This window comes from Anastrepha ludens, chromosome 5, assembly GCF_028408465.1.
Source record: "Anastrepha ludens isolate Willacy chromosome 5, idAnaLude1.1, whole genome shotgun sequence".
Lineage (NCBI taxonomy): Eukaryota > Metazoa > Arthropoda > Insecta > Diptera > Tephritidae > Anastrepha > Anastrepha ludens.
In genome coordinates this window covers 24,332,308-24,358,339 of record NC_071501.1, presented here as the reverse complement: position 1 = coordinate 24,358,339, position 26,032 = coordinate 24,332,308, and the positions used below count along the sequence as shown (strand labels likewise).

The 26,032-nt window shown below is 36.6% G+C and overlaps 1 protein-coding gene across 1 annotated transcript in view; it reads left to right on the top strand.

The window, feature by feature from the left end:
• LOC128863936 (potassium voltage-gated channel protein Shaw) overlaps positions 1 to 26,032 on the top strand; it is a 117,845-nt gene that overhangs the window by 19,429 nt on the left and 72,384 nt on the right. Inside the window, exon 2 of the mRNA XM_054103364.1 lies at positions 16,339 to 17,748. Coding sequence (XP_053959339.1) covers positions 17,705 to 17,748 — 44 coding nt within the window. The 5' untranslated portion in view covers positions 16,339 to 17,704. The remainder of the gene's footprint in view (positions 1 to 16,338; positions 17,749 to 26,032) is intronic.

Here is a 26,032-nt window from a genome sequence, read left to right as displayed (position 1 = left end):
TGGGTAAACTGCCAATCTGTACAAACAAAAACTATGTATGTATGTGCCCCTGCTGGTTTACATATCGTTATTAGCCCAAGTGTAGTTACTCGCAAGGGAGTCCTGTCTGTCGCAGAGTCTATAGATTTCAGAGATTTCTTATGCCGCCCGCTTTGTGTGTGGCCATTTATGCCTGTGTTTGGACAAAAAAGGGTAGGTTGCGCATACGTACAGGCGCACCATGCACAATGGTGGGCTGAACTTGACGTGTGGAATTTGGTTAAGTTCCAAAACATAAAAAATTAAAAAAATGGCTTTAGATTATTGTTAACTAGAGCTGCCAGCTAGATAATGAGCCGGGGACCAAGCCTATTCTATCGCATATATTGTTTAAAATAATGGATCATCTTCAGAGAAAGTTTGCTCATAATTTTAGCAAGAAGTAAATATTTAAAAGTAGAGTTGCAGTGCTACTGTAGAGTTCTTAAAAACACAATTGATTATAAAGTTGTACTGTAAGCGGATTATGAATGTATTTTCTTCAGAAAAAGTGAGAAACACCTACTTCTGAAGAAAATTCGAGCATTTTCTTTGATTGCCTAAAGCGATTATTTAAGAAAAAAAAAAATCTACTCTACCCTAATGCACATTTTATAACATATTGGAGAAGATAGTGAGTACGTTAGGTGCAAAGGTGTTAGAAAAAAACTTTTCTTTGCCCCCATACTTCTCCCTTTTTCACTCTTTATACTACGTTTCAGTCTATAAGTTTAATAGTTTAAATTTTAAGGAATTTCAGGAATTTGAAGAAGATGTACTACTTAAATGGAATTAAATTAAAAAAGGACAAAAATACCTACACCGTTAATTAAAAAATACCAAAAAAATGTAAACTTAAAAATTTTTAATTGAAAATAAAAATTAAAATTAAAAAAAATTAAATTGTTTTTTTTTTTTAATAAATGGTGTACTTTTGTTTTTTTTGTAATTTTTTTTAAATTTAATTCAATTAATTTGATTTCAGTAAAATCTTTTTTCAATTAATTAATGGTAAAGTTGCTTTTGTATTTAATTTTTTTTAGTTTTTTAATGTTTTTCTAATTTAATTAATTTTTGTTTTTTTGTTTTGATTTAAATTTTTTTTAATTCGTGGTGCAGGTACTTTTTTTAAGTTTAAAAATTTTTTTTTATTAAATCAATTTATTTGCTTTGATTTTTTTATATTTTTCTTTTTAATTAACTTTTGTAAGTACTTTTGTATTTTAAAATTTTTTTATTTTAATTTTTTTTCTAATTTCAGTCAGTCTATTTAATGTGATTTAAAATTTTTGTTTTTTAAATTAATGGTGTAGGTACTTTTTTCTTTATTAGTTTGTTTGTTCTCTTAATTTTTTACTATATTTCAATTTATTTGGAAGAAAGAAATAAATTTAATTCTTTTTCGAATCGTGTAGGCCCTTTTGTTTTTTTTTGTTTTTAAATTTTTTTAAATTTAATTATTTGTTTTGATTGTGTAGGTACTTTTTTAATTTAAAATTTTTTTGTAGGTACGTTTTTTAATTAAATCAATTTATTTGTTTTGAATTTCTTTATTTTTTTTTTGTAATTAACTTTTGTAGGTACTTATTTAATTTTTTTTGTTTTTAAAATTATTTTGATTTAATTCAAATTATTTGTTTTATTATTTGATTTTATTTTAAATTTGATTTTTTGTTTTAATTAATGCTGTAGGTACTTTAGATTTTGTAAACATTTTTTTTTAAGTTTTTATTTAGTTTGTTTTTTTAATTATTATTTTTTATTTAATTAAATTTATTTGTTTTGACTTAAACTTTTGTTTTTTATTCTTTTTTGAATTTTTAAGTGTTTTTTAATTTAATACAATTAATTTGTTTAAATTTTTTTATTTATTTTTTTTAATTAATGACAAAGGTACTCTTGTCTGTTAATGCACACTGTTTTCATAGAAAACCTGTACCGAAATTTGTCTTCAGATATTTTTATGGAATACTAGCGGACCCGACAGACTTCATTCTGTCAAATAGATTTTGAATATGGCAGCTTATATTTCGACCTTAAGACGTTTTACTCTGCTGACCCTCACACAGCGCCCTATCATTATGGTGACGGTTGTGTTCAGGAGAATTAAAGAAAAGGGTCAGCTTGGGTGACCTAAGTATCTTCGCTTCCACGAACCTTTTGGTATCTTAAAATATGTTTATCTGTTGTTCTTCTTAAAATATGTTTGTCTTTTGTTATTCTTAAAATATGTTTGGGTTTGTTCAGCCCTGCATGAGTATTCTTAGAATTTACTTAACTATTTTTATTTATTATTTGTAAATGAAATGATTCCTTAACTCGTTGTGAAACTAAAACAAAAGAAAAAATATTGCAAGGCCCATCAAATCTATAGCTCTTACATATTCTGACTTTTGAATTTGGTCGGGCTCACGATTTAGGGTTTTAGGGTTTGCCCCGGAAATTATTCGAATTTTTCTCGCCGTAAAAACCATCCTTGGACTTCTGGGAACATTTTAAAAAAATAATTGTTAAGATTGGTTCATGCGTTGTTGAGTTATGCGCTTACCAACACATTTTGCGATTCATTTTTATATTATAGAAGATTTCAGCGCTCCATCGACGCCACGACTTACTATTTCTCACATTTTTCAAAATAAGTGTCCAAATGACTCATACAGAAAAAAAAAATTTGGTTAAAATGTTCAACAAAAATGGGTGAAATTAAATGTTATTATAGACTTTTAAAGATGTATAGAAAAAAAAATATATGTATATATATACATATAATTGACGCGTACACCCTTTCAGGGTGTTTGACCGAGCTCTTACTCCTATTTGGGGCGTGCGTCTTGATGTTGTTCAAGAAATGTAGGGACTTACAGTTTCAAGCCGGCTCCGAACGGCAGATATTTTTTAGGAGGAGCTTTTTCATGGTAGAAATACACTCGGAGGTTAGCCATTGCCTTCCAAGGGGCGAACACTACTAAAAAAAGCTTTTTTATTAATTTTGGTTTCACCGTTCTCTCTGAATTCCGAATGATAGTCACGCCCCAACCCATTCGGCTACGGCGGCCATTTTCTTTAATATGAGTTGTTTCACTGAATTTAGATTAACTTGAGACCAAATTATGAAAAGAGGCAAACAAAATTGCACCTTGTTGATGCTTTAGGAGAAAACGGTAGCTGGTCGATTATTCTACAGTTTCTCGTTTCACAATTCCTCGAGGTTTTGAGTTTTGGCTGCTGCAAAAAGTTCATAAAGGTTATGTAAGTAGGACTCAGTCTCGTTCTAATTTTAGCAGCTGATGACCCGCTTAGCATCTAAAAAACGCAATAAACTTTCTTTTCCGCATTTCTTCGTAAGTTAATTTGAAAAGAATTTTGAACAAAATTTCTAGATAATAGTAAAAATCTTCCTTTTCAGAGTAAGAATTTTTTGTTGAGTCCATTGATGTATTTTTGCTAATTGCTTTTTCTCTTTCAACTCAACTTTCGGCTGCGTATTTCTGTTGAGTTGAAAATTAATGGAACAAATGGAATTTTTTTTATTGCTAAATTTACTGTATATCTGAATGTTATTTCCGTTACATTCCGACGGAGGAAGGTTCACAGAAACGCATTGTGCAACAGAGAAGATAACGGCTGCTTCAGCGGTACCGAATCACAATAGCTAAAACCAAAAAAAAAAATAAATTAAACTCAAAATATGCCAATTGTAATGTACGAGGCAGCAAGTCCGCAAAAAATATACGCAATTCACTTTCATCAAAATCATCTTCAAAGAGTCTATGAACTGCACGAAAATTCCATTGATTCTCTCATTTTTTGTGTGCATGAAACGATGGCACCTTGCACAAAGCACAGACAAAGGAAAAAGGTGCAAAGCCCGACTAGAAAATTCATCAGCCAAAAAGCAATTGAAACTAATTACAATCTTTTCCTTTATACGTACCTTCTCTGCTGGTAGTTCTTTAGTGTTATTAATTGCCTGCAGTAGTTTCCTTTCAATCGTTTTGGTTGTTGTAATTAACAGTTTTTTTTTCTCGATAGATTCTCCACTCTTTTTTTGTACTTTATTTCGATTGGTATGTCACAAACTAATAAGTGGACAATTTCATTGTAAATCAGGAATTTTTTCGCAGTTCATAATATACCATATTTTTTTGTAGGCTTCAATAAAAATCAACTTTGTGATTAAAATAAATTTAAATCCCACTTAATTACTATTGAAGTGATGCTGTTATTGTTTCTGTTATGAAGTGACACTTAAAGCGGTAAATTTAATTACGTGAATTTTTGATCAGAAAATCATTAAATAAATTAAATTTTATCTATAATTGCATCTTTATAGCCTGTGAAAAATGATAGCACATCATTATTTTGATCAGTTCTGACTTCTTTTCTATTTGTTTTGAATGTGCATTATTTTTTAAGGTAGTAGCCTGGTAACTTATTTTGAAAATTTCGAATTTCGGTTTTTTACATATTTTGAAAGTGCGATATATTGGTAATATACTGTACAAATTTTAGACCGAAATTCGAAATATTGACGAAATTATGGCACATACATGAGAGCGGCTCGTACTTGTGCGCGCTAAGCCGCTAAAACTTTAAACGAGTTTTTCTCAAAACAACGTTTTTCCGGATGGCCGTCGTGAAAACAAATTTTTTATCTAACGAATTGAGCTGAAATTTAGATATGGTTTTCCACACATCAATAATTCTGACGGGTAGCAGATTTAATTTATTTCGTCCCTAACTTTCCATTTTTTAGTCCGATTTCCACTTTAAAAACAGGCAATTTTCTTACGAAGTCCGCCATTTTGTTAATTTATGTCAAAATCATTTGATCTTACTACCCGCCAGAACGACAAGCACACTGATTAATAAGCTATTTGTTTTTTCTGTTTCAGATGACCACAAGTGACGAAATCACGCCGGCCAGCCACTGTACCTCTTTTTTTTTGCCGCTTGCTGCAGTGTACAAAAATAGTATCAAAATATTAAAAAAAAAAATTTTTTTTTGTACACCTACTGATACCTTTAAAAACATATCAGAAAATCAAACCGATTGAATTTTATTTTCCCTTCCAAAAAATGTCCCAAACATGGCCTCAAAAAACGTGTAAGTTACCAGACTACTACCTTAATAATAAGTTTGAAACTTATGCAAAACAAAAAACTGAAAAATTTAAACGAATTTTCATCTCATTTCCACGATAATTAATTAGAGTCTCTAGAAAGAGTTTAGATATTTAAATAATAAATTTGAATGAATAAATTTTATTAGAATAAAACGCACGCTTGAAGTAGCTAACAAAGCCCGTTGATTTGTTATAATTTTTTGCTTGAAGGCATTGCGCCTTTTCTTCATATAAGAAATGTACGAAATTCTTATTAAAACCCATGGAATTGGAATGAAATATTTATGAAAAAAAAACTAAATTTTATTTGTTGATGTTGATGTTGATGTGTTTATTACATTGTTGATGTGCTAACGTTTTGGCGCGGTTTGTATGTACAGTTATGTGGTTACAACTTTAATAAATTAAATTAAATGATTTATGCGCAGCTCAACTTCCAATAATACATCATCGACGGTCCACTGTGTACCACACATCTTGTTTGGAGGACGAGTAGAGCATTTTCTCTGCCGCTATCCAGCCTTCACCTTGAGTCAACCCACGTTCCCTTTCCTTGAACAAACTGTTAGGATACTTAAACAAATGTGAGAAGTTAGAAGAGAAGCAATGAATTTCCCCCTTACTAGATCTCTGTTTTAATTTAGGCTGGAATCAAATTCCTTTTAAGTCTTATCTCTATGTATTATCTTTAGATAATTTTGTACCTCAAGTCTATGATTTCAAAACCACAATGAATAAAATAAATGAAATAAAAGTATAAAATTCAAAGTTTGGTCATTAACCAAGGCGAATTGAGTACTGGAGGTGGTGCCATTAAAAAACAGTTACTTTACTATAACGTCAGCTCAATTGACAATACAAAACAAGCAAACGTAGGAGGAATTACATGCTTGTGAAACTTCAGTGAATGGGTATTTCAGAAAATGGGGGATGTGAGATTATAACTAGTCAGAATTTTCAAAAAATTTTATTTTATTTGGATTTTTTTAAAAATATTATGCGAAAATTTGAAGTGAATCCGACAAAACCTTTTTGAGTTATTCAACAATTAACAAAGGGCGCTCGGGCTCTACATTAATCGATGGCAAAACTTTATATGCGTTTTTCCCAAAACTATGTTTTTGAAGTGAAACTTCTCAGGCGTCGATGGACGAGCGAGAATGGAGAGTAAGATTTCAAGGCCGTGCAACGTTTTGGGCATTTTCGTTTCGCGAGAAAGATAAAAGATATAACGTAGAAGAAAAGGAGAGAGAGAGCTATATCTCATACATATATATCTGAAATATACTTTAGGCTATTTTTCCTAAGTTTTTCCTTGTGGTTGCTAATTTCTGGTGAGAAATAACACTGCCTACTTTTTGGCGCTTGTTTGTTGGTGCAAAGTTGTCAGAAATATATTTTTGGTGCCTACTTTTTGGCGTTAAATTTCCTTGGTGCCTACTGTTTGGGGCGTTTTTTGGTCCCAATTTTTTGGCGTTTGTTTTTGGTGCCTACTTTTTTGCGGTTATTTCCGTTTCCTGGCCAGTGCTTGTGTGTACTATAAAGTGCTATCCATTCCGGCGTCGGATTTATTGGTATTGCCTTGCGGTAATTTGTGCCGTTGCTGCGGTCCTGGAATCGCTGCGCTTGTGTGGGTGATAAACGTTCGGAGTAGTGTGCATTGTTGCCACGGTTTGTGTCCGGCGTTTACCTACACCGGTCGACCCTTCTCCGTTTTTTGCACATTTTGTCTATTTGTATTCTCTGCAAATGTTGTGAATTTATTTAGGTATATATTCTTTCTTTCTCTCTCTCTTTCATTCTCTCTCGAGTCTTTCCCTCTTTCTTTGTCTGCCTTGAACGTTTCACTTCTGTTATGTGTACTACGCTCTAAGCATTTTTTAATTAAACTGGTGATTACTGTAACATATCCGCTTTGTAGATTTAAATAAAATGTAAACTTCTTTTGAAAAACATATAAAACTCGTGCCTGATCGAAGGATTTCTTTTAAACAATTAACTGTCGGTTTTTTTTTTTCGAAAATCTGAAAAATATCTCCTGAGACCGCCATATTGTTAATTTTGAAAAGAGGCTTCGATCAGGCACAAGATTCACTATTAAAGCAACAATTTTTTCTTGTCCGATTGATTTTAGATGAACCTCCAAGGACTTGTGATGATCACCGGGACAGGGAATTCTGGAGAAACGGACTCCACACAAACAGCGACAACTTTTACATTAATAATTTTTTTTGGAAATTTTGCTAAAGTCAAGTCGAAACATGATGTATTAATGCTTTGTTTCTATTTTTGTCAAATAAAGCAACTGACTAGCAAAAAACAAAAAAAAAGAAAATTAAAAAAAATCATACTTTTTTCGGACACAAATGAATATAAAGCCTTCAAATGCAGTTTTTTACAATACGTTTTTGTGCAGAAGACGCCGTAGGTAGAAAATATGTGTGTGTGTGCGTAGAATTTCTTGTTTTTGGTTGTTTCCATTGCCTTCGCCTACTCTTCTTCTTCACAAACAAGTAGTTCCCCTTACTTGTGTTTGTTTATTGATGGACTCTTACGAAACTGTGAATTTGTTTTATTCAGACAAGAACGAACGCAGAATTCTATATTGAAATATTAGAGGATGTTCTCATTGAGTTTGCGGGAAACCTATACGGAGACGACTGGGCTTTCCAGCAAGACAACGCCCCAATTCATACGGCTTGTTTAACTAAGGCCTTCCTATCGTCAAGAAAAATTTCAGTTCTGCATTGGCCAGCACTAAGTCCCGATTTTAAACCAATTGAGGACCTCTGGGGAATATGGTTGACCCGTATTTATAAAAATGGTCGGTAGTTTGAGGCAATCAAAGACCTGAAAGGTGCTTTAGTGGAAGAGTGGGATAAGATAGGCGATTCCACTTTTCAAAACTTGACAGAATCTAAGCCTAAGCGTATAAATGATGTACTTTCTCAAAATGAAAAACATATTGATTGTTAGAAAATCGAAAGTTTTAGAAACGTTAAAAAAAAGTGCAAATAAAGGCCAATGCACATAAACTTATTTCATATGAAGTTATTTTAATTTCTTTTTCAATTTAATAAATTTAGTAAAGTTGAATTTTTGTTGTATAATTTTTTGTTCCTATTTTTCCTAAATATATATTAAAATTATTTGTTGGACCTTTCTCCTGCTTCTTTATAGTTTTTCATTTGAAAATACCCTTGCGTACTTATTTCTGTGAGGTAGTTGGGCAAAAAATTTAATGAAATCTATAGTTATTACAAAAGCAACCACATATTGACAAGTCTTAACTATTTATTTTTTATTAAAAACACCTTTTTTATAAAAGTATAGTTCATTTTATAGAAAAACAATAATTATCCAAGTCTCAAACTTTATGCAAAATTTATAAAATTTCGACCAATTTTCATAAAAATTTCAAAATTATTAATCGGAATTAAAGAAAAAAAATGTGTAGGCAGTTTTATAGCTCATTAAATTTTAGCAAATAAAGTGTAAATCTCAAGTGACTCACAAAAATTTGTTGAATTCAAGAATTTTTTCTCTTGACGGGTTGCATATTTTCCCCATACGAGTGCAAAGAATGCACGAAATTTCATGGGACTTAAAAGGCGACTATACCCATAGGGTGTAAAAAGCGACTAGTCTCACTTTATACCCATGCGGGTATCAAAAGCATACAATTAGACTGTGCATAAGACAGACTAAACCAAAATAGAACAGTTAATTCCATAAAATGATATCCCAAGTGGCATAAATCGTATGCTCCTTCACGATTAATGTTGGACTAATGGCATTTTTTGCAGGATGTATGCGGGAAAATAAACCAGCCTTCCATTGCCTTTTTACTCATACTTGATCCCTCTGCGTCCCATTCACAAGTAGACATTCATTAAATTTTTACAAATACATATGCACACATTTGTGCATGAGTCCCTTTCGGTGGCAGGAAGATAAAGAATGAGCAAAAATAAAACAACAACAAAAAAAACTTCGGACAATGGCAATCGAGTGAAGATTGAGTGCTTTATGACTACGATTTACGATTGAAATTAAGTTTCTTACATCCATTGCCATTTAGTTGTTATTGTTTTCTGGCCACATGCCACTTGATGCGGTTGGCATACATATGCACATGTCCCTTTCGTAAGGCTGTGTTTGGGTATGGTCAACGATATTGGCAGCAAATCTGTCAAAAGTTAAGTCGATAAATACTCGTAAGACCAAAATGTTGATGTAACTGGTCAACAAAGTTAAAGTGATTGTACAGCATTTCAGATGAGCAACGGTGCACTCACACATATGCCAAATACCTACAAACACATATAAATGTAAGTAAACTTAAAAGTTTGCCAGCAAAATGCACAATATTTGCACATACGAGTAGGTGTAAGGAAAATATTTGTAAGCACAAGCGCACTCAGATATCTCTTGCAGGGAATGCAGTAGCACCGCACTGGTGCGCTTCTAGTGAATTTAGGTGTAGAACTAAGACTAGTTCACTTTTCTTTTTCATATAAGAAGCTGGTAAATATTATAAGTAAGTAAAGCAATGTCCTAACAAGTGCCAGTTACTTGCGAATACATTACTTTAACGTTAGTTCGAAACTAGTACTAAATGGAGCAATTGAAAACTAATTTACCTTACATCCCTTATTTAACTATTTCACTATGTTATTAGTACATGACAATGCCTTAGGCAGTGCTAATTACTCCCGAGTACACTACTTTAATAGTAGTTCGAAACTGGTACTAAATGGAACAATTGAAAACTAGTTTACCGCACATCCCTTATTTAACTATTCGCACTAGTAAATGTTATAAGTACATGGCAATGTCCTAGGAAGTGCCAATTACTCTCGACTACATTGCTTTAACGATAGTTCGAAACTAGTACTAAATGGACCAGTTAAAAACTAGTAGGTTTTACTTTCCTTATTTAACTATTTCACACCAGTAATTTGAAAATTATATCTATGAAAACCAAATGTATCTGCTTCCGTTGTCGCAATAGTTGTCGGATTAGAGCATTGACAAACCTGTTAGGAAAACCTTGTTTGAATTTTTGGGAACCGGCTAAGTGGAATCAGGTGCTATGCTATAGCATCTTGGTGATGTGGCTTGTCTTGCTTATTATTGACTTAATTGGCATACCTCTTATTTTATGCATGTGACAGGTGGACGAAGATAATGAAACTCTTGAATCGAGTTAGTTTTAGATATATTTAGAATTATGAGAGGAGTCTATTTAGCCCTGTCTATCCATCCGATCGTCCGTCCGTGTGCATGGTTGTCCTGGTTAGGTTACTCAATAAGTTTTGCAGTGATTTAAATTTTATTTTTGGCAGGTTTAAAAGCAAAGAAAATTTATGAACGAATATCGAAAGTGTACATGGACTTTTCGCCATCAATTATAACAGCTGGAAATTGGGTCGTACAATCTTTGAAGATGAGCCATGTCAAGGTCGTCCAAAAACAGCAACAACACCAGAAATCGTAGAAAAAATTCTGGATATCATATTGGAAAATCATCGAGTGACTGAAAGAGATTTAGTAGAAGTCCTAGGCCTCTCATTGGGCAATGTAAGCAATAGTTTGACTAAAGCAACATTTGGATTGAAGCGACTTTCTCAGCACCATTTTGAGCGTTTTCGAAAGAATAAAGAGGATTTTTTGCATCGATTTATCACTATAGATGAGACTTGGGTCTATCTTAAATCAAAGCAACGGGCCAAAGGGTGCTGTAAACCTGGTTATTTGGCTTCGAAGCGAGCCAAGAAAGTGTAAGCAACAGTTGTTTGGATGCGAAAGGAATTTTGTTTGTGGATTACTTGAAAACTGGTGAAGCAATAAATTCTGAATATGTTTGTAACCTTTTAGACCAGTTGAATAAAAAATTCGTGAAAAAGACCCAGTTTGAAAAAGAAACAAAATCTTTTTCATCAGGACAATGCACCGTACCACAAGAGCATTTTGACAATGACTAAAATCCATGAATGAGAGCTCGAATTGTTGGAACATCCACCAGATTTGACCCCTAGCGACTTCCATTTGTTTTCAGACCTAGAAAAATTCATGCATGGAAAGCGTGTCTTATCAAAGGATGAGATGATAACAGCTGTGGAAACGTATTTTGCAGCGCTTCCAGATTAAGGGATGGAATTCATTAATTGAAATCTCATTGGAACAAATGAATTGATGTTCTTGGCGACTATACTGAATAATGAAGTGTATTTCAAACCATAAAATTGTGTTTTTCTAATCGAACTGTGAACTTGTTGAATAACCTAGTATGTTCAAGGACTTACTGCATTCAGTAGCTCCCTTCGAAGAGATGCTGAAGCACAAAGGAGCGTCTGTACTCAAATCGGCTCTTTTTCTTGTCTCTTTATCAGCGTTACAGCTTCCAGATTACAGTTCACAGGAATATGTCTATGTTTGGATATTTATATTACACCACTTGTGGCGGAGTTCACAAACAGGTCGTTAAAGGCTTTTTTTACAATCAAGCCCTACAGTTGACAAGGTTGCTGCATCTCTTCGACTAAACTGGTGAGATCCAGGACTTTACACAACACCTACGGAAGCCATCAATTAATAGACAGATTTAAACGGCTTGAATCAGGAATCTCTTACCACTTTTTCACACTCCCGCTTCCGAATGCCGTCGTCGGCGTCTAACCACCATCCATCGCGGATGAAAAGCTTCAGTTGCCTCGTGAGACTCAAACCATCTTGGCAGAGTTGCGTTAAGAATATGGTATTTGGTTGAACTCCTACCAATTCAGAATCGTGGCACTTTAAACTCACTCTACCTCGTCGAAACAGCATGTCGCTTGGGCTTATCGTTAGATGACCTACAGTTTTACGTCGTCTCCGAGTAGCCGATGGTATTTTTTGAGGAGCTTTTTATGGCAGAAATACACTCGGAGGATTGCCATTACCTGCCGAGGCGCGACCGCTATTTTAAACAGCTTTTTCAATCATTTCAAGCAAAAGGGGATAGATCTATTAAATATGAATGTCGGGAACAGAAATATTTAAAACTTTGGCGTTAACAGTACTGGATGAAAGGAGGTTTAGTGCGATCAACGACATTGCATGAAGAACCCGGGCCAGAGACGGGCTAACCAGTTTGTGGTTTGAGAGAAGCGTCAGAGCTTTCAGAAGAGCATCGAATAGGCTTTTAAACCTTGATAGAGAAGGCTTACGAATTCTTTTGGGATACTAAAAGAAATATTGGAAATCAGTACGAACTGACATTTTTACGAACTGAAAGATTAAACTTTAGAGCATTCTTTGCAAATGTTCAGCTCCCGCAAGACAAACACTCGTACACCTCGATGATGCGACTCTAAATCTATGGTGATATGAAACAAAAAGTCTGAGGAGGTGCTCAAATCCATTGAAAGTCTTCAATTGTGGACTTGACTAATGGACTAAATCAGAGGTCGCGTTGCATTTGGCTCAAGATGGATAATAAAAGTGCGATTAAAGTTTTGTTGAAACCGGGCTAAGACACTTGAAACTTATACGAGGTGTGTTCAAAAAGAATCGCGAATTTCGAATTTCGATTTTTTTGTGGCGATATGCTGGTACTCATGTCTCTCACTCATGCCGACGAGTTCGGCCATTTCGAACGTTCACTTAATTGTTGACAGCTGCTTTGCTTGCACGTGTTTCGGCTCGTCTTCGAATTTTACCTATTCAAAAAGATGGATCAAAAAACCTGTATCAAATTTTATGTGAAAAACGAATTTCAGTGCGCGGATGCATTTCTAATGTTGACTGTGTCATACGGATAAGCTAATTTGGACCAAAGCAACGTTTATCGGTGGTACAAAATGTTCTCAGAAGGCCGAGAAGATGTGAACGACGAAAAGCGTGCCGGACGCCCGAGCACTTCAACAACAGACGAAAAAATTGATAAAGTGACGAAAATGGTATTGGCCAATCGTCGAATCACCATTAGAGAAGTTGCTGAGGACCTAGACACATCGATTGGCTCGTACCATTCGATTTTTTTCAATGATTTGGGCATGAGACAGGACGCCGCAAAATTCGTACCAAAACTGCTCAATTTCGACCAAAAGCAGCATCGCATGAACATTGCTAATGAGATGTTGGACTCTGTCCGCGACCCGCGACGGCCTAAATTTGCTCCAGAGGGTCATAACTGGTGATGAATCGTGGGTTTATGGTTATGACGTGGAAACAAAAGCTCAATTAGCTCAATGGAAGCTGCTTCACGAACCAAGACCGAAAAACGAAAAAAGTGCGCCAAGCTCGGTTGAATGTAAAAGTTTCGCTTACCGTTTTCTTCGATTGCAGGGGCATTGCGCATCATGAGTTCTGGCCACAGGGTAAAACGGTCAATAAGGAGTATTACCTGCAAGTTATGCGCGAAGCAATCCGCCAGAAACGCCCGGATTTAATGAATAAATAAATAATTTTTGAAAAAACTCAAAATTCGCGATATTTTTGAACACATTTCGTACATACCACCGTGGTCACAAAGTTTCCGGAAGAACCACTAGGTTACGCTCAAAGTCAACCGTTTTGCTTTTTTTGTTTCCACATCTGAAAACAGTGGATTTGAATTTGCCAAAATGAGTTTGTATTAAATTTTGCGTTAACAATGGAATTAATGATGCGAAAAATATATAAATGTTGGGAAACATTCGTTTACGGGGGGTATGGACGCTTCAGAAGAGGTTGTCATCTAATCGAGGATGACGAACGTCGAAAACTGATGAAAACGTCAATAAAGTGAAGAAAAAGTTGATCAGTAACTGCAAATTAACCATCAGAGAACTGGAGGACTTGAGCATTGCTTATGGGTTCGTTTAGAATATTGTAATTAGAATCAAGGACCTGCATTTCATGCAAAAAAGGGACCGCGTTGTTATCGTCATTGACATGATTCCCAAGGCTGAATCCGACCCAACATTCCCCAAACGCATCATCAACTGGAGGTGAGACATGTGCTTATGAGTTCGGCATACAATCCAGACATCAGGGAAGTGAATGGAGAGCTCCGAATCGAACCAAGACCACAAAAACCAAAACTACGTCGTTCCCAGTTAAAAAAGAAAGGGATTCTCTTGGCTTTTATGGATTACAATGGTATTGTGTAGCACGAATTTTTGTCAGAAGGTCAGATAGTTAATAAGAACTATTATCTGGGCCGTATGAAACATTTGAAGTGAAGTAATTCGCCATAAAAGAAAGAAGTTCAGGGGGAAAAACTCATGAATTTTGTACCATAACAACGCACCATCGCACAGTGCCATCAGTATCCGTGAAGTTTTGGCCAACGAGGTAGCCAGATATGGCTCTCTGCGATTTATTTTGTTTCACTGAGTTAAAAAATTACTACGGCTCACTGCGATTTATTTTGTTTGACTGGGTCAAAAAATTACTACGGGGAGTGCGTTTTAATAACTAAAAGGAAGTAATGGAAAATTCGAAGATGGTTCTGAGGGCGAAACCGAAATTAGAGTCCCAGAAAGGTTTCGAAAGTTGAATCGAACGCTGGCATAAGTGCAATGCAGTAGATGGGGAGTACTTCAAAAGTGACAATATCACTTATGAGGCACAAAATTGTATTTGAATTTTTGAATATACTCGGGGAACTTGGTGATCAAGGTGTATAAATAAGTATAATTGGTGCGCAAATCCTTTGTTAGATATTAAGCAGAGCTGCTCCTCCAATTTGTCATTTGCGGCTTGATTCTTTTCCACAAATAGGGGGGCCTACAATATTACGCAGCCTTCGAATGGCAAATGGGTTTCTATTAGTAGCTTCTTCAAGGCAGAAATACACTCGGAGGTTTGACTTTTCCATGTCGAGGGGTGACCGCTGTTAGGAATCACTATCCCGATCATTTGATGTCCACAGGGCGCTTAGAATTCAGGCCATACCCAATGGTAGCCATGCTCAAAACCAGTCGGTTGCGGTAGCTTTCCGTAACTGATGCTTTCCATTTCAATTCAACCGGGCTATTCGGGTCATGTTCTTCGATTTCGATGTAACTCAAATATGTTGCTCTCTGGTCAAAATAATGAGACACGTATTTTTTGTTCGCCCGAAAAAATTTTTTTTCAAGCTTTATCGGCAATTTTGTTTTTCGGCTCAAAATCGATTTTTTTTTAATTATATAAAAAATTTTTTTTTTTAAATGCTCATAACTTAGTCAAAAATCAACCGATTTTAATAATTTTGGGTTCAAAATGATCGTCATTACTTACACGAGCGATTTCATGTAGAAACAGTTGCAAAAAGGTAGTTGAAAATTTTTTATTTTGCAAAAAACAAAAAGTGCGAAACAGGTTTTTTACTCAAAAATTCATTACTCAAAAACAACGCATTTTAGCTACTAGGCATTCAGCTCAATTAAAGTTTGAGATGTCCTTTTGATTTGGAAAAAGTTAAAAAAAAAAAATACACTTTTTAAAATATTGAATTTCGAAAAAATTTCAATTTTTTTTCTTTTTTGCTAAATAAAAAATTTTCAACTACTTTTTTGCAATTGTTTCTACATGAAGTCGCTCGTGTAAGTAATTACGATCATTTTGAAGCAGAATTATTAAAATCGGTTCACTTTTGACTAAGTTATGGGCATTTAAAAAAAGATTTTTCTTATGTAATTAAAAAAAATCGAGTTTGAGCCGAAAAACAAAATTGCCGATAACTCTTGAAAAAAATTTTTTTCGGGCGAACAAAAAAATACGTGTCTCATTATTTTGACCAGAGAGCAACATATTTGAGTTACATCGAAATCGCAGAACATGACCCGAATAGCCCGGTTGAATTGAAATGGAAAGCATCAACTTCCATCCTTAAACAAAATCTACTTCTTCTCCTCATTTTTATGTGCGCTACTGTTTTTTTTTAACGCCCTCACTAACACTTTTGTAGTTAGCAAAGCGCAAAATACTTACAACTGCAAGCAAATTGCGTGATTCATTCTAGTTGCTGCAAGAAAAATTACAGTCTTTGAGTGTTTGTAATTAAATTCTTTTAGATGCTACACTATGCATATTTTTTTCTATTTTGTTTTTTTTGTCTTTCTTACGCTCCTTGCAACCAAGCACCTTTACCGCTGTCATGAAAAACTTAATGACTACAAATTTAATTTGGCCATTTATTTTGCACTTTCACAATATTTTTTTTGTACTTTTTTGCTTGCAGGCAACAACACGCAACAACAACTAACAGCAATTACATGGACACCTTAACTTGACTTGTGCAAAATGCAGGAATCATCGATTCATTTGAGTCTAGGCGACGAAGTGGCCGGCCGGCTGGCAGTCATGTTAACTAAAGACCAGCTACAAGTGCAGTGCCTATAATTTATGTATTTATACATACATACAGGTATGTGGGTGTGTTCGTGTGCACCCATTGCCATCGGGCACAAAGCCTTCAACGTCACACATTTACGCGCATAATTAAATGCAGCGCCGACTACTTAAGTATGAATGGCGCGACGACGTGGCTGAGGATCACGGCTGTCTTATAGAGATTTATATGCAATGTTCTATATGTACATATATATGTATGTAAGTGTACAGCTGGTGAATACATATGAACAATAGTCATGGGCTGTAGCGCGCAGTAAGCGACATTAAACAAAGGAGCAACAGAGGAGGTGCGCACAGGAGCAGCCAACGAACGACGGAGGCACTCAAAGCAATTACATGACTACAGGGCAAAAAAAAAAATAAAAAATAAAAAAAAATCGTTTTGCAAGAAAAATTAAAGAGAGAGAGTAAGAAAAAAAAAAATACGGAAAAAAATAAAATAAAGGAAAAGTGCTAAAAGAATGATGGCATTTCTTGCAGTTGTGTGAATTGTGGAGCAATTTAATTATTTTCCTGCTACGCATTTGCACGTACGTACCTACACTCATAACGTGAACGTGAATCTTGTAAGGAGTGCAAATGAAAGTAAATAAAAAGTATTGTAAATTTTAAACAAAGAATGCAATAATTTCCAAAGTGAAGCGAACAAAAGCAAAAAAAAAAGAAGGGAAAGAAAAAAATTTCGTATAAATCATTCCGGAAAGCAAGAAAAATTATGCTGCAATAATAGTTAATGAGAAAAAGTGTGATGTGGGAAAAAGCATAGTGGCGTAGTTAGTGCAAAGTAAAAAATCAGCAAGCAGACCGGAATTGCGCAAGCATAACGTCAAAGTCAATGGTAAAAGGAAAAGCGTTAAAGTGGTCAACAGTGAATTGGTGAAATAGTGCGAAGGAAATATTTGTCACAAATAAAGTGTTTGCGTTTCTTTTACTTTCGGTAATTTTTCGCATTCTTTTCGTTTTCCGCTTTTCGTTTCTCGCTATTTCGGTTTTGTATTTCTTTGTGTTGATATCTCACTTTGTGGCCGCTCTGGCGTATACGTAATAAAAAGGGCAATTTAGCTGAATGTAGCTCGTTCGTGAAGCTGCTAGGCGATTGTGTGGCGCAAGTCAGGTGCAGTGGTGCGGAGTCGCATAGTGTAGTGTGTGCCGTTTAAGGTGCATGCTGCTGCTGCCAGATTACGCTTTGCAACATGGATGGCGAAAATCGGATTATACTCAACGTGGGTGGCATAAGGTGAGTGGTGGGCGATTTTACTTGCTTTGTTTCTGCTTTACGAGTATTTTTGGCTTTTTTTTCCTTTTATTCGCCACTTCTTGTACACATACGCTTATACGTACTTTGTTGTGCGCTATTGTGGCGAAGAATTAATTGTGCTCAGCACCGAAAAGGAGAGCAATTAGGGAGCTATTCGAGTAAATGTGGCTTTTCAATGGGGACGTAGCAATTTTGTTTTAGTTTTTCTTAACTTTTTCCAAATGAGAGCTCTATGGAACTTCCTCTATTTTTAAAGCAGACATTTTTTCTACACGGCATCATAAATCTGTCACCGATAGTTTACTTAGTTTCGCGACTTTAAGCAAAAACCAAAAAAAGGAAGTCTATATTAGTTAAAATACAGGTACAAAATTTTAATCAATATTCTACTCAGTTTTGCGACTTAAAAAAAATCACGAAAATTAAAAAAAAACCAGTCTAACGGTTAGACGCGATAGAAGTGAAACCTTCCGTAAAACAAACAGGCGCGCACACATACGTACTAGCAGACATACAAACATACATACGTATGACGCTTGAACTAAACACCAAAGCAAGTAATAGGCAGTGCAGTATATATACTACAATACTCACTATACTAGCTTGGCTCAGCAGTACGCAGCCACACACATATACGTATATCAACATATAACGCTTCGTAGCCAAGAGTGGGGAGGCTACGAAGCACCGCACAAAGAGGAGACGGAGAATAGGGAACGCTGTATAACTGTGTTCTATCTCATTCTCTCGCAGGCTATATACTATAAGATTTGTATGTATGTCTCTTTTTAGTGTCGCTTTTTCGTTTCATCGAGTCTCAAATCACTCCCAACGATTCTAAAGAAGTTTTCACTTCAAAAATTTAAATAAGGTGTTTAGGTGGCTGAAGTGCAGGTATAAAATGATTAACTTTTTATCACTTTTCCTCAGACATTAAAGCCTTAGCTTCTAAAAATTTTTTTGTTCTTGCTGTACCAAAGTTACTTGGGAAACCAAAAACAAAAAACTGATAGTTCAAATCCTAAGCATTAGGTGGAGCACCCAGTGCCTAACATATGTATATACCTATGAAATGAGATTTCAGCTATTAGTCCATATATGTCGCTAGGAGTATTTTTAAACCTTCCCAAATGTCTTGTTTTTTTCATCTGTCATCTATCAACAATATTCAGTGCATTGTTTGCTACGTCTCATACAACAGTCCATTTTTGTCGCTCTTAAAAATGTCGAATTTCGTGCCTTCGAACTACGATTTGCGGACATCGTGAAACCATGAATAAGAATACTAGAGGAATACCCCTTCCTACATCTAACGACAGACTTTTGTAGCTCAGTAGAGTTGTATTTAAACACATCCTTTACCACAACTTTCGCAACGAGAGAAGATTGAGACAATGGGGTAATAGACAACAGAAATGGAGTCAGCATCTATACTGATGGTTCCAAGCTAAATGATCTAATAGGCGGAGGTCTTCATTCTGAAGGAATGAATGCCAACATCTCATTCAGGTTACCGGATCACTGCAGTGTATTTCAAGCGGAAATTTTGGCTGTCAGGGAAGGCCTGCACTAAATAAAATTGTCCTCACCACAAGAGATATAAACATATATTCAGATAGCCAATCGGCCCTGAAAGCTTTAAAATCGCCTAATATTAACTCGAAGACAGTAAAAGAATGTATCGACGTTTTGACAGAACTATCACATTACTTTTTAATAAACCTGCTCTGGGTTTGGGGTCATAGAGCCATAGAAGGCAATTGCAAAGCAGATGAACTAGCGAGATTGGGTACCACATTACCGACCCAACCAGATAAAGCGAACATACCTGTACCTCTAACAACTTGTAAGCTACTAACGTGCCATGGATTCAGTCCCTGACCTGTACAACAAGTAAGAATGACGTGGCCAGAATAGAATATAGGGGCGCACAAACCGGCTGTTGAAACTTAAGAGGAAGGACGTGGGAAATCTGCTTGGGGTCCTAACAGGGCATTGCCTGATTGGCAGGCATGCCAGTAGACTGAGAGCGTCCTATAACGACTATTGCAGAAGCTGTAACGATATTGGCAGAAGTAGTCAATATAAAAATAACAAGTCTTGTTAGATATATTAAAGCCACAGGTTGGGTCAATGAGGACAATGTATGTAGAGTGAGGAAAGGGGACAGCCCTGGTGGTATCACAATGGGCCTACAGCAGGCCTAGGTGTGTCAACCGACAATCACTATACCTACCTACCTACCTAAATTCTTTCAAAAAATTACCGGGAATTGTTCAATAAAACGCAAAATAAATCACCAAAATAGGCTCCATTCGAAGCACAACACAAATACATCAAAACACTTTTTAAACGCGTTCGAAGAGTTCTTCTTCAGCTCTTTCAGCGAATTATCCTTAATGGCTTCTATCAACTCAAAGCGACTTCCGCAGAGTGGCAATTTGGGTTTTTGAAAAAGAAAAAAGTTGCAGCGGGTTAAATTCAGTGAATCCGGTGGTTGTTCGATGATATTTGTCGGGTTTTTGGTCAAAAAAGTGTTCACAATATGAGCCTTGTGAGACGGTGCGTTATCATGGTACAAGATCCATGAGTTTTCTTTGCACAAATTGGGTCGTTTCCTACGCTCATACGTACATTCTCTCTCAAACGTTGCATAACTACCAAATAATTTCCTTTATTTACCGTAGAACCATTTGGAACGAATTCCGAGTGCACCACACCATGATAATCAAAGAAAATGAGTAGCACGACTTTCACTTTTGACCGACTTTGATGTGCTTTTTTGAGTTTCGGCTCATGTGGATAGCGGCATTTAGCCACATCAGCCGCCTGTTGACTGGTCTGCATGTCAAATCATATACCCATATGTCATCACCTGTTATGATGCGCTGGATAAACGTTGGGTCCGAATTCACGTGCTCAAGCAGGTCTTCAGCCACCTTCTTTCGACGAATTTTTTGAAAGAAATTCAAATCTCTTGGAACGAGTCGAGCAGCCACGCGTCTCAGGTCCAATTGATGGTGTAAAATGCTGCGAATTGATTCGTGAGACGCGCTAAGGTCTCGAGCTATCTTCTTCAGACTGAAATGAGGGGTTTCCAGCACCATTTCCTTGACTTTGTCGACGTTTTCATCCGTTGAAAAGAAGAAAAAAAAAGATATATTTCGTTCTACTTTTTGCTGCATAATAGTCCCACTCAAGGGCTACGACGCCAGTGCTAACTCAGGTTAGTGTCGTTCGAAACTTTCTCGTAAATGCAACCAAATAAAAATGAGTGAGAAGTACGCGAAGCCTTTTGAGGCGGTATTTTAATGCATACATTCGAAAGAGCCGAAATTATCTTACGCCGCGACTGCAAAAGTTATTAAAAAATCAAAAAAGTTTGTTGTGATGTGGAATCAGCGGTATAAGGTGCACAAAAATGTTGATGACTTTTCCGAGCGCGGCTTGAAGCGAGTGACGACAAAAAACCAGGATAAAGTGATCGTCCAACTTTTTAAGCGAGACCCTTCTTTGTGACTACGCCAATCATGATCAGTTCTTGCTAAAAAGGGAATAGATGTGAGTATCAACACCATCGAACGTCGACTGAAGGAGGCGAACATATCCTACCGTCCCACCATCATCAAAACCACTGCTCTCAGAAAAACACATTAAGAAGCAACAAAACAAGAAAATGGCGTCACAGTATTGGACTGTCCTTCCCGACTGGACACCCCATTGAAAATGTATGGGAATCTATGAAAACGGTTCTTGCCGGAAGGCCAGCCCATGATTTAAAGCAACTCGTGCGTCAAGTTCGCAAAATCTAGTCCTGTTTGTCGACGAGCTACGCAGAAAAGCTGGTCCAAAGTATAAAGAAGATGCCAGGCTATAATCGACAACGATGGAGACTACACGACGTATTGAGTAATTGCGACTCGTAGTTTTGTACATAGGTAGGTAGGGTGGTTGTCGTTAAGACCCACTTATACCTTTCGCAGGCCCATTGTGATATAGTTTTGTACATACTTTCATGTAAAAAAATTTTAAATATACAATATATATTTTATACTTCATGAATAATCGCGGTTCCTTGTTTTCTGTCATAGACTGTAACTCAACCGACTGCAGGACTGTTTATTAACTAAAAAACTTTGAGATGTTTACTCTCACTCTGCATTAATCGATTTTATCCGTTGTTTTCTATTGTTATTATTTGGAAAACAACAAAAATTTTTTCAAAAAATTATTATTTGTTGTTTGTTTGTTGTTGATAAGGGTAAAAAAACAGTCAAAGCAAACCTGGAAAATGTATGCTCTCTTATTTCTTTATCTTTTGTTTTGTTTTTGTGTTGCTCACTACTCCTTCGCGCAGACTTTGCGTTGACGGCGGTGCAGCACATGACGGGTGTTTGCTAGCTTAGATTTACATATCTCGAAATCCTTGCCGCGAGATACCCACTCAGGTACGTTCATTAACTTACTGCTACTATTTTGTAGACTTTGTCAACCATTAACATGTTGCTGATCTCTCACAATTTATAGACAAACATTAAAATAAACTTAAGATGCTGACTCCTTGTGTTACTTCAGCAAATGCACTGAAATAAATACGCTTTTCGGTGGCTGTTAGGCGTCTGCTTTAAAAATCACGTAATAGAAGGAAATATATGAAAAGAATCCTCTTGCAGTAGCTGCGGCAAACATAAAGAAAGGAAGTCCTTTTCTTTGGTTAATGAAGACCAAGTTTCAGTAATTCTATTTGGGATTTGAAAATGTAGCGAGCCAACCATATATCTTCACTTTAACGCCAATCTGTTATCATTTTTTTCTTTCATTTCTTCGAGCCATTAGTGTCCACCGAATTCCCAAAGTATGCATTCGCATTGTGGCAGAAAAAAAGTCTGTGGTTGAGCATTTGTCCTGTCGGTTGGTTGCAGAGCAATTGACTGTATTGATGTGGTGGTACTGGCAAGTGACGGAAAATGCTTTTAAATACACAATTGTTGCTGTTAAATTCAGCGTCAACCGACATTGATCGCTCAGGGTGACAAAGCGGAAAACATGGATACCCTGCCGGAAAAAACTTGAACAGTGTGAAGTCCGCAAACTGTTGAACTGAACGAATCTCAATCGTTAGATTTTTACATTTTGCAATGTGATCGGAATGAGATTGAATTGAAGCTAGTGAAAAGCTGTTGGATTACCGCGGTATCAGTTCCAATGTGACAAATCAAGCACTCGCTCCGAGAGAGGAGCATGCGGTGGGAGATGCTTGAGCTTCCATAAACCATTGACGTGTAAAATTTAAATTTACTTGGATGGGTTAGAGAATAGACTGACGAGTTATTGCTTTACGCCGATTATTGTCACTTATTCACAACGGAAAATTCTCGAGAACTTCGTATGAGGATGTAGAAGGTTTTAAGTCCGTCGTACTGCACTCGGATACCCCTTTCAAAGTCATCTAAGCAGCAAGTCACGTTAGGGGTGGGATTCCTTATCGGTTGTCTTCCTTTCTTTATAATTGGCGCGATAGCCGTTTAAGCGATTTTGGCCCAGTTTTACAAAGTGTGCCAGTCGTTTTTTTCTTGTGCTAACAGGCGCCAGTTGGAAACACTTAGTGAAGCCATGTCCTTCTCCGCCTGATCTTTCCAACGTGGATGAGGTTTTCCACTTCTTTTGCTACCACCAGCTGGTACCTTATCGAGATGGTACCTTATCGAATACTTTCAGAATCGGAGCGTTTGTATCCATTCGGACGACATGACCCAGCCAACGTAGCCCCTAGATCTTTATTCGCTGCGCTATGTCTATGTCGTCGTAAAGCTCATACAGCTTATCGTTCCATCCTGCGATACTGGCCGTCGCTACCGTGAAAAGGCCCAAAAATCTTCCGGAGAACCTTTCTCTCGAACACTCTTAAGCGATTGTCACCTAATGGGAGTCGATGCGTTGAAAACAGAATGTAATTTATTGCGTGGAATAAACTCAAATTCTATTTTTCAGCTGTTCTGCTTTCGTGAAGCTAAGTTATATACCTCTGAGTTTTCACTTTTTTGACTCACTTCAGGATTAGATCCACCAGTGAAAAATTGTTTTTATCAGCACGCTAAGCTCCATTCTCAATCGTGCTTATTAATACTCTTCTTGTGGCTTCCCTTTTTTCTTTCTCTCTGCTGCGTTTAATGGTACAATGGAAGGTTTCCTTTCCACAAGAGCATTTTTATTTGGGGGTTCGCTTAACCTGCATAGAAATGAGAAAAGATGCCTACTGGTGGTGATTGTGCTCGAAGTACAGCAGCCCCGGAGACATACCCTACAGGGTACCTGGACATTTCGTGTATGTATAGGAGTAAACATATTGTATGCACCTTCACACATGCAATTGTGCGCATTTGCTAGTGGCATCCCTGAGCTCAGCGCACAGAACCGCAAAACCGCAAATGCTTTTTTGTCTGATTTCAAGTTTTCATTTCACTGTTTTTCTACTTTTTTCTATTTTTATTTTGTTCCTTACTTTTTTGTTCCATTCCGCATTCACGTTTTAAACATTTACTGCTGCCTTTTTTATTCATGCAAGTACTGACGCACCTCAGTCAAAACGTACTTACTTACGAGGGGGTGGTCGCTGGACACACACCTGCACAACTTTAACGTTGTTCACCTTTTAACGGCAGCCCTGCATTTTTTGTGTTATCGGCTTACACGTTTGACTGACTTTTAGTGTTTTGCATCACTTTGCACTACGTTATATTATTTTTTTTGTTGGCTTCGCCGAGCCTTCCGTTGCATGCTCGCCGAGCTGCTCTTACACACCGGAACACACACATACTCACACAGCCAACCTGAGCGCTACTAAATATAATATTACTGCTTGTGTTCGCAACATTTTATAACTATTTTGTTTATCCTCTTTCGGTTTTGTTTTGTTTAAAGTTATATTTTATAGCTCAGTTTGTTTACGCTTCACATCGAAATCGCCAACAGTTGAAATTGCTTTTGCTAATAAGCCTGTTGATGGTGTTAAATATTTTTATTTGTTTACCTGTTTAATCGGAAAATGGATTTCACTTCCTTTTGGGAACAATTCCCTGTGTTGAATGATTTAAAAATGGTTTCCATTGGTTTACGAGTAATTAAGCTTTCACTGCGCGGAAGTCGCATGAGTAGTTTTTTATGCTTATGAGTTGTGGTATTTTATTTTTTGTAAAGGAGCGAGCCGAGCTCTTTTTTTTTTATATATTTGACAGATGCTATTTACTACGCTGAGTCCAACAGCTGACCAAGTCGGTTGAGATAGAGGTTGCGTTGGTTGCCTCTCTGCTTGGGGTGTGTAGCGGCATGCCCAGGCCGTCTGCCTCGTCATATTTCGTATCAGCATAATTCCGTAATACCTTCTTGAAATTAAATTGCAATTTGAAAAAGGCGAGCCAAGAAGCACCGAGAGATTGGTAAATCCTAAAACGCTCAGGCTAAGGTTAGGTTAACCTGGTTGGCAATAAGCCACGCATAGACCTTTTGGTCCCTAGCGATACCAGATGGAGACCGACCTCTATGAATACCTAAAGTAGACATCATGTAGGATGTCAGCGCTTTTGGCGAATCTAAGTGGGGTTGGGAGCTCCGCTTTTGCGACGTCTTCCAGACCCTCAAACAGCCTGGGAGCCCCATCTTAGTCGCGTTTCTAATAATGCCGGACAAACGCACAGAAGGTGTTCTAAAGTCTCCTCAATACATCTCCTCATTTTCTGCATTTGCCCGTGTTAGCAGTCCCTATCTTGTACGCATGTGCAGCCAATAGATTTTGACCTGCTAGCATACCTATGATAGTTCTGCATTCCTTTCGCGAGAGCGTAAGTACGAATTGAGTCAGTTTTTTGTCGTAATTCTACACATAATTTTTGCTGATTTGCATGTGGTCACATTAGTCCACCTAGCTTCCACTTGCCTTTTCATGTGGTCGTCCATTTCGTTGTATATTGTGTTTAGCGGTTTTGGTATGTCGTTCTCTTGTTCAAATGGTAGCCTTACAGCACTTTTTGTTATCTCATCTACTATTTCGTTCTCCATAATGCATTTGTGACCAAGTACCCAGTAGATATGCAGCCTATTGTTTCCGGATAGCCTTTCTATGACCTCCCTGCTCCGTCGACTATTTTTGGACTTAATACAATATGAGCTTATTGCTTTTATTGCTGCGTGACTATCCACGTATATATTAATTATTGAGTTCTTTCTAGTTCTAGTGTAGGCTAACTCCGCGGCTTTCCCCACAGCA